Raw genomic sequence first — 14053 nt, 5'->3', positions numbered from 1 at the left:
AGTGTCATGATCATTTGTAAATGTGCTTCCACTGGGATTTTCTAATGGTAGTTGATTATTTTTGGACCCGTATATCCATCAAAAGCAGAAAATAAAAAGATAGATTAGGTGGAACCCAAGGTTTTCTTACAATTTCATTTTTGTAGTTTGCCTGGCCCCTGCAGGCATTTGTGTTTTCTCCAGTTGGTATGGAGCCTCATCCTTTCCAATAGATTCATCACTGTGATTTTCCTGTTGAACAGGACAGATGCCTTTTATGTTTTTCAGTTAAATGTTTTATTTTGAATTAGTTGTAGCATCACATGCAGTTTTAAGAAGTAGTACAGAGACATCTCATATAATGTTTATCTAGTTTCCTTAATGGTAGTATCTTGTAATGCTGTGGTGCAATTTCACAGTCAGGATATTGATATGGACAGTCAGGGTACAAATTATTTTCATCACCACATGGATCTCACATTTTATGTTGCTCCACACCCACTCGTCTCCCACTCCCATCCTCTCTCCAACCCCTGGAGCCACTAATCTGTATTCTATTTTTATAATTTTGCAACTTTAAACATGCCATATAAATGGAAATATACACCTTTTTCAAATTAGCTTCTTTTGCTGAGCATAACTGTCTGGAGCTCCATCCAGACTGTCTGTGGATGAATTGTTCATTCTTATTTATTGCAGAGTAGTTTCCACAGTTTATTCATTTACTAAAGGACATCTGGGTTGTTTCAGTTTTTAGTATTGTGGATAAAGCTTCTCTCAACATTTTGAACAAGTTCTTACATAAATAAGTTTTCATTTCTCTAAGAGAAATGCCTAGGAGGGCAGTTGTTGGGTTGTTTGACAGTTGTATGTTTAATTTTTAAAGAAGCTAGCTAACATTTTCCAGAGTGGCTGTTCCATTTTACATTTCTACCAGCAATGTGTGAGTGATCCAATTTGCCTGCATAATTGCCAGTATCTGGTGTTGTCAATGTTTTTTATTTTAGTCATTTTGATGAGTGCGTTGTAGCATCTAATTGCGGTTTTAATTAGTATTTTGTCTGATGATGTTGAATATCTTTTTTAAACATTTATTTTATCGTATATATTTGAAGTATACAACATGATGTTTTGATAAAAAATATGCAGTGAAATGATCATTATATGTGAGCAAAGTAGCACATCTACTGTCTTCCAAAGTGGCCTTCTTTTTTTATTTTAAACTTTTCCGTAGTAAGTACATCTAAAATCTGTTCTCTTAGCAAATTTTCAGTATATAATACAATATTATTAACTATAATCCTCTGGCTGTACATTAGATCTCTAAACTTATTTATACTATAGAACTGCAAGTTTATACTCTTTGACCTACGTTTCCCCAATTCATCTTTCCCCTCTCCATTCTTGGTAACTATCATCCTATTCTCTCTTTCTAGGTGTTTGACTTCCTTTTTTTAAAAAAGTTCTACTTGTAAGTGAGATCTTGTATATATATATTTTCTGTATCTGGCTTATTTCATTTAAGCATAATGTTCTTCAGTTTCATCCATGTTATTGAAAATGGCAGTAGCTTCTTTTTTTTGAGGCTGAATAACATTCTATTGTTTGTGTGTGTGTGTATGTGTGTGTGTACACTGATATGTATTCCACAGTTTATCCACTGATTCATTGCTGGGCGCTTAGGTTGTTTCTATATCTGGGCTATTGTGACTAATGCCACAATGAAGGTGGAGGTGCAGATCTCTCCACGAGGTGCTGACTTTGATGTCTTGTTGGTGTACACAAGCAGAGGGGTTTCTGGGTCATATGGAAGTTTTATTTTTAGTTTTTTGAGGAACCTCCATGTTATTTTTCATAGTGGCTGTACCAATTTACATTCCCACCAGAAAAGAATACAAGGGTTTTCTTTTCTCCACATTCTCACCAACACTGGTTATTTCTTGTCTTTTTCATGATAACCATCCTGAAATATATGAGGTGGTATGTTGTGGTTTTGATTTGTGTTTCCCTGATGATTAGTAACATTGAGTACTTTTTCACAAATGTGTTGGTAATTTCAATGTTTTCTTTGGAAAAATGTGTATTCAGGTCCTTTGTCCTTTAAATTGGATTATTATTATTATTATTACTGCTATTGAGTTGCATGATTTTCTTACACATTTTGAACACTAATCCCTTATCAGACATACTGTTTGCAAATATTTTCATTCTTTTGTAAGTGGCCATTTTACCTTGTTCATTTTTCTTGTTTCTCAAGATTGTATTATAGCTGTTTAACATCTTTTGTGGTTCCATACATATTTTAGAACTATTTTCTCTATTTGTATAAAAAATGCCCTTGGGATTTTTTTTTTTTTTTTTTTTTTTTGAGGTAAGGTCTCCACCTGACACCCAGGCTGGAGTACAGTGTTGTGATTTCAGCCCACCTCCTCTTCAACCTCCTGTGCTCAAGTGATTTTCCCTACCTCAACCCTTCCAGTAACTGAGACTACAGACTACAGGTATATGCCACCACACCCGGCTAATTTATTTATTTATTTTCTGTAGGGATGGGGTCTCCATATATTGCCTAGGCCGGGCTCAAGAAATCCTCCAGCCTTGGCCTCTGAAAGGGCTGGGATTAGAGGCATGAGCCACCACACCTGACCTGGCATTTTAATAGAGACTGCACTGATACTCTGTTTTGCTTCGGGTGTATGAACATTTGAACATCTTTTCATGAGCTTATTTGCCCTCTGTGTGTTCCCTTTGGTGAAATTTTTCTTGTGTTTGACAACTTTTTAATTGGTGTGTTTGTTTTTACTACTCAGTTCCAAGAGTCCTTTATATATCCTAGGCAATAGTCCTTTGTCAGATAGTCAATTCTCAATAGTTACAGTAGTATGTTCTGTAAAGTCACCATGAATACTGAATTAGCAAATGCTGAACCACTGTTCCTGGGGGAAATACAGGGTTAGGTTCCTGTGAGCCTCTGGTCACATTTCTGCCAGACTTACCAATACATAATCTTGTTTTATGTGTTTCTGTTTAAAGATACCTCACAGTTAATATGTACTGTTGATTCATTACCATTGATCTCAGTCAGCAGCACTAGAACTCATAGCTGAGTGAAGCTCATCTAATAACACACATCCTTTCTCCATGGGGCACATCACAGCATTCCTGCCCTTAGGAACACTAGACAGCCCTTTAGTACTATGCCTGGGGTCTATCTCAAACAGTGGAATCACCAACAAAAAGCACAGAGTAGAAAAATATGTGGGACTAAATAAATTGCAAAAGGGATCCTTGTTTGTAGTATTGCTTAACCTCAGTTGGGCACCTGAGTGTCAGAAGATTCAAACTTTTTACCACTGTGTTCGTGTCTGTGAATGACCACAAAGGTGCTGTGAGTGTTGCATTTGGGGCTAAAACATATTTTATCAAGTAAACAAATTCCCAAACACAGAATACACAGATACTGAGGGCCACTGCATGTGATTTGCAACTATTTTTTCCCACATTGTAGCTTGTATCTTAACAGGGTCTTTCACAGCACAAAACTGTTTAGTTTTAATGAATTAAAATTTATCTGCGGGGTTCAGTGGCTCACACCTGTAATCCCAGCACTTTGGGGGGCCGAGGTGGGAGGATCACTTGAGACCAGGAGTTTGATGCCAGCCTGGGTAATATAGCAAGACCTCATCTCTCAAAATAAACAAGCAAGCAAACAAACAAAATATATGTTTTTCTTTTATGATTCATGTTTTCTGTACCAAGTCTAAAAACTCTTTGCTTAATTCTATATTTAGAATATGTTTTAGGCCAGATGTGGTGGCTCACACCTGTAATTCCAGCACTTTGGAAGGCCAAGGCAGGTGGATTGCCTGAGGTCAGGAGTTCGAGACCGGCCTGGCCAACATGGTGAAACCCCGTCTCTACTAAAAATAAAAAAATTAGCTGGGCATGGTGGTGGGTACCTGTGATCCCAGCTACTTGGGAGGCTGAGGCAGGAGAATCACTTGAACTGGGGAGGTGGAGGTTGCAGTGAGTCGAGATCGCACCATTGCACTCCAGCCTGGGCAACAAAGTGAGACTCTGCCTCAAAGAAAGAAAAAAGGAATAATTTTAAAACTTTTCTCTGTTTCCTAATAGTTTTATAGTTTCATATTTTTCATTTACATCCACAATCTACGTTATTAATAGTTTCTTTATAAGATATGAAATTAAAGTTGAGGTTTGTGTGATTGGTTGTGGCTGTTATCTTGTCTATGGATAGCCAATTGCTTCAGGACAACTTATTTTAAAAGGTGATCTCTGCTCCATTGAATTGCTTTTGCACCTTTATGAAAAATCACATGGGCATACGTATGCCCTCATTACTGCGGGGTGCTGGGTGCAGGTCCAGGCTCCCCACATGGTCTCCACTTAAACTGAACAGGTGGGGTTCTCTTCACCATCTGTTAGGGATGGAAGCCTGGCTCCCTGCTGAAGTCCTTCTCTTGGCAGGTTGGGTGGGGATGCAGTGTTTTCATGCAGTCTGGGGATGGCGGGTGTCTAGACTTCCCACTTTGCCTTTGCTGGTGTGGGTGGAGGTGGGCCCACAATATTTTCTGTTTTTTGGCTGGAGTAGACAGCTGTTGCCTAAAAGTTTTCTGTCTTGCTAGGCTGTTCTCTTCCTGGTCCTTCGGCTGGAGGGAGAGGGCTTTCTTTGGATAATTTTCTTGTTCGTGGCTATTAGCTTTTCTGGCTTCTTGGCTTCTCCAGTATCCAGTCTGGATATATGAGGCAACAGAAAATGCAGAAGCCTCACCAGCATGTCTCTCCTTGGGTCCTGAGGTCCCCAACCTGTCTGCTTTCTTCTCCACCTTGAAGAATCTGCATTTGCTTGTTTTCTATATACTGTTAGAGTTTTTGTTGTGCTTAGTGCGAAAAATAGGGTAAAGTATGTCTCTCTACTTCACCTTTCTGGAAACAGAAGTCATGGCAGGTACTTTTTAAAAATATTCATTTTGGCTGGGCATGGTGGCTCACGCCTGTAATCCCAGCACTTTGGGAGGCTGAGGCAGGTGGATCATGAGGTTAGAAGTTCAAGACCAGCCTGACCAACATGGTGAAACCCATCTCTACTAAAAATACAAAAATTAGCCAGGCATGGTGGTGCGCGCCTGTAGTCCCAGCTACATGGGAGGCTGAGGCAGAAGAATTGCTTGAACCCAGGAGGTGGATGTTGTAGTAAGCTGAGATTGTACCACTGTATACCTGCCTGGGCTACACAGCAAGACGCCATCTCAATATATATATATATTCATTTTACAGATACAGAAACAAGTTCAGAGAAGTTATGTGATGTACTTAAAGTCATGCAGCTGGAAATGTGTCACTCATGCTGCAGCTATGAATTCAGTGCTAGTGCCCTTTTCTCTTCATTTTTGCTCATCATTTATACATTAAAAACAAGCAGGAGACTGCCAAGGAAACATTCTATGAGTGTATGTGCAGTGCAAGGACGTCAATAGCAGGGTACTTGCCTAGCCATGAGCTCAGTGAGCCACGGGAGACTGATGTGTTCATGGTCCATTTTCCTTATATTTCGCTTTGGTTTATTCACATTTCAGTTCACAATGGGTTTCAAATCAGTAAAAGAAGAGAACAGTGATGATGCCAGGAATGTTCTCAAGTGCTTACAAGCAAAAAGTCATTAATTGCAAAGCACAGAACTTCAAAAGATGCTTCTGTACTTGGGGTGAAAGAGGGCACATTAGAGAGTTAATGGATAGCAGGAGAAGCTGCACATTGTCCTGAAATGGTGGAATTTGAAAATGGGAGTGCTATGTTAAAATTAAGGAAGATGAAATACACAGGGAAAAGTGCATTTGGCAATACCCCCAAGAAGAATAACACAGCGGCTGTGTTACTAAAAGAAGTGGTTTTTGTGTTGCAACATGATAGAAACTCAGTTTATAGATGGATTATCCACCGTGCATAAATAACCTACTTTCCTATAACGATAACCTTTCTTGACTACGTAAAACCCACACCCCTTAATGAAACTGTGTCACATGACCCATCTCTTTCTTTTCTCTATTCCAATCACCTCCAACCTTGTTCAGTCTTGTGTGATCTCAAGTGAACTTAACTTCCTGTCTCCAACACTGCCCCGTTGCTTCCCTCTCCAGCTCTGCTGATAAAATGCGTTTCTTTTTGATGCCAGATGATTGTGCATGCTGCCTAGAAACTTCCCTGATTTCCCGTGGCTTTCAGGACTCATTCTAGGTATTTTTAGAAGTCAACGTTAAGAAGCCTGATCTTCAGCATCCTCTCCTCTTCTCTTTTCTTAGGTATTACCAGATCCGAGTGACCTTGAAGGTGTCCTCAAGGATCCCCCACAGACTGAGTGCCTCCATCGCTGGGCAGACAGGTGAGCAGAAGAATGGCAATGGGGCACTTGCCCCTAATGGCGAACCTCCCTTTGTCCCTGCTCGCCAGGGCACAGCCGAGCGCAAGGCGTGTAGACGCACTCAGCCAATCTGTGGTGAATGTTGGATGAGCAAATTTTGGAAATGGAAACCAACAGTTGGAGGTGTCCATATGTGTACATTGTGGCAAGGGGAACCTGGCTTAAGAGAAATATACTTTCCCAGGAACAGCCAGTATTTAGAGATAAACTGGCTGTGGGAGGTTGGTTAAAGTCAAGTCAGGGAGGACGTCGGTGGGAAATGACATCCAGCAAGTGGGTAAAGAGAAGCCTGTTAAAGGGAACCTGAGAATCAACTAGGTACAGAGGACAGAGTGAGTAGGCGGTGTTGCTGGCACTTTCCATACACAGTGAGGGGACAAAGAGCAGTGGTCCCAGCTTGAGGAGAAGGATTGCCAAGGACAACTCGGATCCTGATCTTGAGAAGGCTGGAGTACAAAGTTGGTAACCAGGGCTCTGAGCAGGTAGTTTATCACAGAGTATTGAGTCAGAAAAAGAGAACTTACTATGCCAGAAATAAAGACAGACATAATATTAACTAGTAGAACTATTAGGAGTTTGCATTAGTAAATTTGGGAGAACTGTATAGACTAGCTAGACCTTAAGAAGAAGGAGAGGCCAGGCACGGTGACTCATACCTGTAATCCCAGCACTTTGGGAGGCCAAGGTGGGCAGATCACCTGAGGTCAGGCGTTTGAGACCAGCCTGGTCAACAAGGTGAAACTCTGCCTATACTAAAAATACAAAAGAATTAGCCAGGCGTGGTGGTGGGTGCCTGTAATCCCAGCTACCCAGGAGACTGAGGCAGGAGAATCACTTAAACCTGGGAGGCGGAGGTCGCAGTGAGCCGGGATTGTGCCACTGCGTTCCAGCCTGGGTGACAAAGTGGGGCTCCAAAAAAAAAAAAAAAAAAAAAAAAAAAGAAAAGAAAAAGAAAAAGGAGAAATACTTAAAGGGTAGGGTAGAGGGTAGGGAACATTAAGACAGAGCTGTGCAAAATCTGTTTAACATTAATTATAAAGTACAAGTAGCCAAGAATGTTGTAGAAATCCAATCCAGTAAAGCTAAGAGTACTGGTCGTAGCTACACTTGATAAAATTCATTTGGAATTTGCAACATGTTATGGTGAGTGGAATCACATGCAATTGAATATCCACAAGTCAGGAATGTAGATGTGGTGGTCTGCTTAAATTTACCTTAGAAGACGTCTGGAGGGGGACCTGGTTCCTGAGGCCACATGATAAAACATGAGAAGAGACCTGTGGTTTCAGAGCAATAGGATAACTCAAGCCTGTGATCTACAGAAGGAAAGACACTGATGGCCACAGGCTTCCCCCTTGCCTCTGAGTAGAGTAAAACATTAAATAATAGTCAAGTTGCCATATTTCCAAGGTGTTCCTCCTATTTCTCTCCACTCCTCTCTCCTGGGAAGGAATCAGGCATCGGATAAGTAGGCTACCCATCCCCGTAGGTCCAGTGTAGATCCAGAGTGATTTAAGAATCCAGCAGTTCCCTCCTTTCCTATCATCCTGTGCTTCACCCCTTCCCCACCCCACCTTCCAACAGAAGAAGGTCCATGATGTCCATAGAGAGAGCAGGGGATTTGGACCCTGACCCTGCGTGAACCAGTGTCCGTATGTGTACATTGGATAATAACATATCCGTGACCCCAGATATGTTACTAGCAGTTTTAACTTTAGTTTCCTGAAATATGAGAATAAAATGCATTCTTCATAGATATTGTCTTAGAAATTATAATTAAAAAGGACACTTTATATTTCATAGAGGTTATGAACTAGCACAAGGTAAGTAACCAGTTAGTCCTACCTGTGGTCATATCATCAGGGATTTGAGGAACCCGATCTCAGGGTCAAGGTAAAAGCCTTGGAGAGAGACCTAAAAGTGAAGCAGAAATAACACTGCAGCCGACCTGATGAAAGCCATCCCCAGGCTCCCCGTCAAGGACTCTGCTTCTTCCTTGTGACTGTGGACGACCGGAGCTTGGGTCCTGTCACCGGATGAGCCATCTTTGGGAGCTGGCAGGCCCCAGCTGTGAGGACCAGAGGGCTGCAGGATGCTCAGTGGTTGGCAGAGCCTAGTGAGTAACGGGGGTTGAGAAGGGCTTGAGATAGTGCTGCACAGAGACAAAGAAAATAAAAATGAAAAAACTATTTTCTTTTCTAGTATAGTTTAACAGAAGAATAATTATGATGAAGTTGGTATGCCTTGAGCTTTACAGTAGCACACTGTTTAGAACAGAATACAAACACAGTGGTCAGCAATAATTTACAATGAGATTGTGCCCCAGGTGTGGGATGTGCAGAATTTGTATTTCTTCTTCAAGGTGAATTTTCCAATTATACTATTTTTGGTTAGAGACCGCTGCATTATGAAGCACTCCAAAACGTCTGACTTTTAACAATGGCTTATTCTTTTGTAATGTTTTGAGTTAGCCAGCCTAGGCTGGGGACATTTATGTACTACCTTCAGCTGAGATCTCGGCTGAGGATGGAGCAGCCAAGATGCCGTCACTCATCTGTGTCTGACCCCTTGGTTGGACTGGCTGCACCAGAAGAGGGACAGCTGGGCTTCTGTCTCCAGTTGGGTGGTCAGACTTCTTACATGAAAGCTGAGTTCCCCAGAGAGAAAATGAGGAAGATTCCAGGCCACTTAAGGGCTAGATGGAGACTGGCCCAGGGTCTCTTCCTCCACAGTTCATTGGTCAGGGCAGGTGACAAGGCCAGCCCCAGGGGAATGGAAATAGACTTTCGCCTTTCATTGGAAGCACCATCTGCATGTACAGTGATGGGAGGAAGCTCTGGCAGTCCTATATCTGGCCAACTATCCAAACATATTTTCCATTACCTATATGCATTTCTGAGGAGAAAAGAGAAAAATGTATCTTTAGGCAACAAAATATAACATACTGGAAGAGAACCAGGAGGAGTGAAAACATTTGGACTTTAATGATGTCTTTGATACTCAGTACTTAAACGATCTTGTTGGAATAAATGATTTCATTTGGCTTTTTAGTTCCATGTATCTCTAAATGGAAATAGAAACAGCTTGCCATATCCAAGGAGGCAGAATTTAGCAGTTATGAGGGCCACAAGCTTGGGCTTTCCAGGTATAATTTCTACTTCTCCCACTTCTAAGCTGCTTGACTTTAGAAAAGTTCTTTAACCAATGTGTTTTTCAGGTTCCTCATCTATAAAACAGGGATGGCAGTTGGTACTTATAGGTTTATGGTAAAGATTGAATGAATTATGCAAATTCATGCATGTAAAATGATTACATACATTACATGGTTTACATATAAATCATGTATGTAAAGTGATTAGACTGTTGCCTGGCACATGGTGAGCTCATAATAACTGTTACTTAGAATAAGTGTTGCTATTAGGTACAAGAGTCACTTTTTATTTAGCAGCCTTCTGACCTGTGCTGTTCATCCAGGGGAACGAGAGGCTGCCTTCCAGCTCTAGAGATGCTCAAAGTCACCTCAGGGAGACAGAAGTGATCAGATGATACAGTAGGGGTGGAGAGTGCGGTGACCATCGGACGGACTGTGGGGCCATGCAGGACTGCCTATGCGAGGAGCCAGTGGCTTGACTGAGAAAGGACCTCTCAGATTGGGCTTGAAGAACAAGCAGACGTTGGTTCCACAGACAAAAGTAGGGAAGGTTGATCCAGGCGCGGTAATACAATGACCTGTACAGAGCAAAGGTGTTCACAGGATGAGGAGAGATGTGACTGCTGATAAGAACAGCACCAACATGAGTAGAGAAACAAGCTGTGGTCAGGTTTGGAGCCCATTTGTGCCACACGGAAGAGACTGGTTTTGTTTCAGAGACACAGCCAGGTGAAATGAAAGCACCTTGTCCAGCCCAGTGCTGTTCAAACACGTGGTGCTCTCTCATAAATCGAGGGACAGGATTCTGCATTTTTATTCTCTTTTTAAATATGTCAGTTCTCTAATAGCCTCATTATATGGAAGCATGTTTCCATTATGTAGATGATTTAGGTCCAGATCTTCTTGATATGAAATAAATATTGCATTGACTTGTACAAGCTAGATGTTTATGATTAGATCCTGTGTGTTAAAATATAATAGTAATTCCCCATGTGCACAGCCTGCATGCCATTGCCTTTTCCTTTCAATTCTTTTTTAAGAGGTGATTTGGGGAAGATTTCTCTGGAAAACTGAAGGTTTGCTCTTTTCTGAGTTAGCTGCATATCTTATTCCATAGAACATGACAGGCATGGAGCTCACACCAGTTAGGAATAATCGTTTTATTGGACATGTGAGAAAGATCCTAGCATTTGAGAAGGGACAGGCACACGAATGGTGACAGCAACTGTAATACTGTCAGATGTGCTTGTGGACCTGGGGCCCCTTCTCTGTAGATGTGAGAACATTGGGGGTTTGGCCTTAGTGTTGGGTATGAATATGAAGGACGCAGGTCTTTATCATTACCAGAAATAGAAAAGTGCAAATTACAGGTGACTAATGATTCACTGACCAAGATACCCCTTGACTGTTCAAGAACAAAAAAGAAAAAAAAAATCATTGCAATATCTTCCTGTTGTTCTCCTTGACCTTCAGTGAAAATTAAGAAAATTCATTGAAAATTAGGAAGATTTCATGAAAAGTGTTTGATAAAAGAATCTACTTATTAGGGAGGGAGGGCCTGCAGCAGAAAAGACTTGAACTCAGATAGTCATGTTAACATCCCACTCACTCACTTCAGAACTATGTGTGCCAAGGGAAGCCTTTCAACCACTGAGCCTTCAATTTTTTATTTATTTATTTATTTATTTTTACCACAATGGGGATAGTCATACCTTTTGCCTAGGGTTTCAGAGAGGGTTTGAGAGCATGATGGCAAAGCCCCTAGCACAGTGCCTGATACAAAATGGGAAAAATAAAAAGCAGCTGTTATTATTAATATTATCAGTTAATAAAAAGTCTTACCATGCATTCAAGGGAAGCTTGCAGACGGAGTCAGCAGAAGTGTTCCTAAGGCAAAGGTGACAGGGTGATTGGATGTAAGTGAGACAGAGGGCCCTCACAGCATGGGTGTATTAGTCCCTTTTCATGCTACTGATAAAGACATACCCAAGACTGGGCAATTTACATAACAAAAAGGTTTAATTGGACTTACAGTTCTGCATGGGTGGGGAAGCCTCACAATCACCAGGGAAGGCAAGGAGGAACAAGTCACATCTTACATGGATGGCAGCAGGCAAAGAGAGACAGGGTTTGTATAGGAGAACTCCTCTTTTTAAAACTGTCAGATCTCGTGAGACTTATTCACTATCACGAGAACGAATACCATGATTCAATTACCTCCCACTGGGTCCCTCCCACAACATGTAGGAATTCAAGATGGGATTTGGGTGGGGACATAGCAAAACCACATCAGGTGCCAAGGTTAAACAGGAGGGATGTTGCTGAACATTCAGTGTGAAGGCAAGATGGGAAGATGGACATTGATGGACTTTAGAGAGTGGGATACAGGAATGGCTGGGACAACCAGCTCAGAACCAAGACTGTAACCAGCAGCATTTGCTAATCTCTGTGTTCACAATGGCCTTAAAGAATGATACAGCCTGTGGCCGGGTGTGGTGGCCCACACTTGTAATCCCAGCACTTTGGGAGGCCGAGGCAGGCAGATCACCTGAACTCAGGAGTTTAGGACCAGCCTGGCCAACATGGAAAAACCCCGTCTCTACTAAAAATACAAAAAATTAGCAAGGCGTGGTGACATGCACCTTTAGTCCCGGCTACTCAGGGGACTGAGACAGGAGAATTGCTTGAGCGTGGGAGGCGGAGGTTTCAGTGAGCAGAGATCGTGCCACTGCTCTCCAGCCTGGGTGACAGAGTGAGACTCTGTCTCAAAAAAAAAAAAAAAGGTGATAGACTGTAACGGGATTTTTGTATTATTGTTGCATTCCTGTGGACCCTTAGCGAGATGAGGTCTAAACATTCAAGGGAGAGCCGAGCCAGGTTGTACAGTCTCATCTGATAGTTTCTTTCTTTTTGAGACGGAGTCTTGCTCGGTCTCCCAGCCTGGAGTGTAGTGGTGCGATCTCAGCTCACCGCAACCTCCACCTTTCGGGTTCAAACAATTCTCCTGCCTCAGCCTCCCGAGTGGCTGGGATTACAGGTGTGCACCACCATGCCTGGCTAATTTTTGTATTTTTAGTAGAGATTGGGTTTTACCATGTTGGCCAGGCTGGTCTTGCACTCCTGACCTCAAGTGGTCGCCCACCTCAGCCACCCAAAGTGCTAGTATTACAGGCATGAGCCACTGCGCCTGGCCTCATCTAATAGTTTCTAAGAGGAGGCCTGCCAATAGGATGTGGCTTGCCAACAGCTAGTTATGCAAATAGAACAGAACATAGATTTTTCTTAGTAAAAGTGTGATGGGGATTTTCAGAAACTTCATTGTGTGTCTCAGTACTCAAATTGAATGCTACTTTCACTATTCTTTGAAGTAATCATAAGACATATACACACACGAACATACATGCATATGTATACATATATATGCATGTGTGTATATAATTAATTTCAAGTGGTCCGCCTATAAATATAAATGTCTATACATATAAATATATGCATATATATATGTATGTATGTATAATTGATTTGGTCTATCTTATTTCTAACATACTCACTTATTATACTTGTCAGTCAAGCCTATGACATTTGGATCAAAACTGATATTTATCTGAGTTCAACAGATTTTTCAGATGCCTCCTACAAGCCAGAATGTGTACTATGCCCTGAGAAATACAAAGATGAATGATAATGAATTGAATGTGAGAGTTCAGGTATTCCAGGAGGATAGAACAGACGTAAGACATTTTAAAATGTGATTATGCTTACTTCAAAGGCTTGCTTATGTTTTGCGGGTCTCAGATTTGTTTTTTTCTTTTGAGTTCAGGGTTACAAAGTAATTGGTATGTCCATGTCTGTGTGAACAGATGTTAAATATACTTAGCCTTGGCTCTTTTCTTCCACCAAAATGTTGCTGTTTCATAGATTCTGCAGTCTCTTTCTACCTAGAGATGTTATTTTTTTCCCTTAGGGGGCTGATCAGCTGAATCATACTTGGGAGAGGGGTCTGTTCAAGTCGAGTGAGGCTGCTAAATGATTAGGCACAAAACAGGCATCTGCTAGTCACTGCTCATCAAAGCAAGAGAAAAGATAGCACAGTAAATTGTGGAAATGTATAAAAATTGCCATGATTAGTTTTCGTAATGTTTTGAGAGGTAATTTCCATTTCCATTAAGTAGAAGCATTTAAGAGTTTTACCATGTAGAGGGCGGGGGACAGACATTTATTCTTCAAATGAATCAATCTAATTTCTTTTCAGGGTCCATTAAAGCACCTAACTATCAAATATGTCTGTTTTTCATGGAGAATTCTAAGCAGGTAAAACACTGCAGCTCCCAGGCTCTAAGTACCAGCCTGGGGCCACAGAAGAGCCTACCCGGGGCCAGCAGGGTGGGCGGCAGGGTGGGCTTCCTGATTAAACAAAGCACTTAAAGGGGGCTCTTCCATCTTTTCGGCTTCCAGGCAGGTCACACCAGTCAACTCAGAAACGC

General features: G+C 41.6%; 1 protein-coding gene across 3 annotated transcripts in view; it reads left to right on the top strand.

The window, feature by feature from the left end:
- Positions 1-14053, top strand: part of FAM135B (family with sequence similarity 135 member B) — a 354279-nt gene that overhangs the window by 167166 nt on the left and 173060 nt on the right. For all 3 annotated transcript variants that reach the window (XM_025394243.1, XM_025394242.1, XM_025394244.1), the window contains one exon: positions 6300-6379. In XM_025394243.1, coding sequence (XP_025250028.1) covers positions 6300-6379 — 80 coding nt within the window. The remainder of the gene's footprint in view (positions 1-6299; positions 6380-14053) is intronic.

The sequence above is a fragment of the Theropithecus gelada genome, chromosome 8, assembly GCF_003255815.1.
Source record: "Theropithecus gelada isolate Dixy chromosome 8, Tgel_1.0, whole genome shotgun sequence".
Lineage (NCBI taxonomy): Eukaryota > Metazoa > Chordata > Mammalia > Primates > Cercopithecidae > Theropithecus > Theropithecus gelada.
This window is presented reverse-complemented; position numbering and strand designations above follow the sequence as displayed.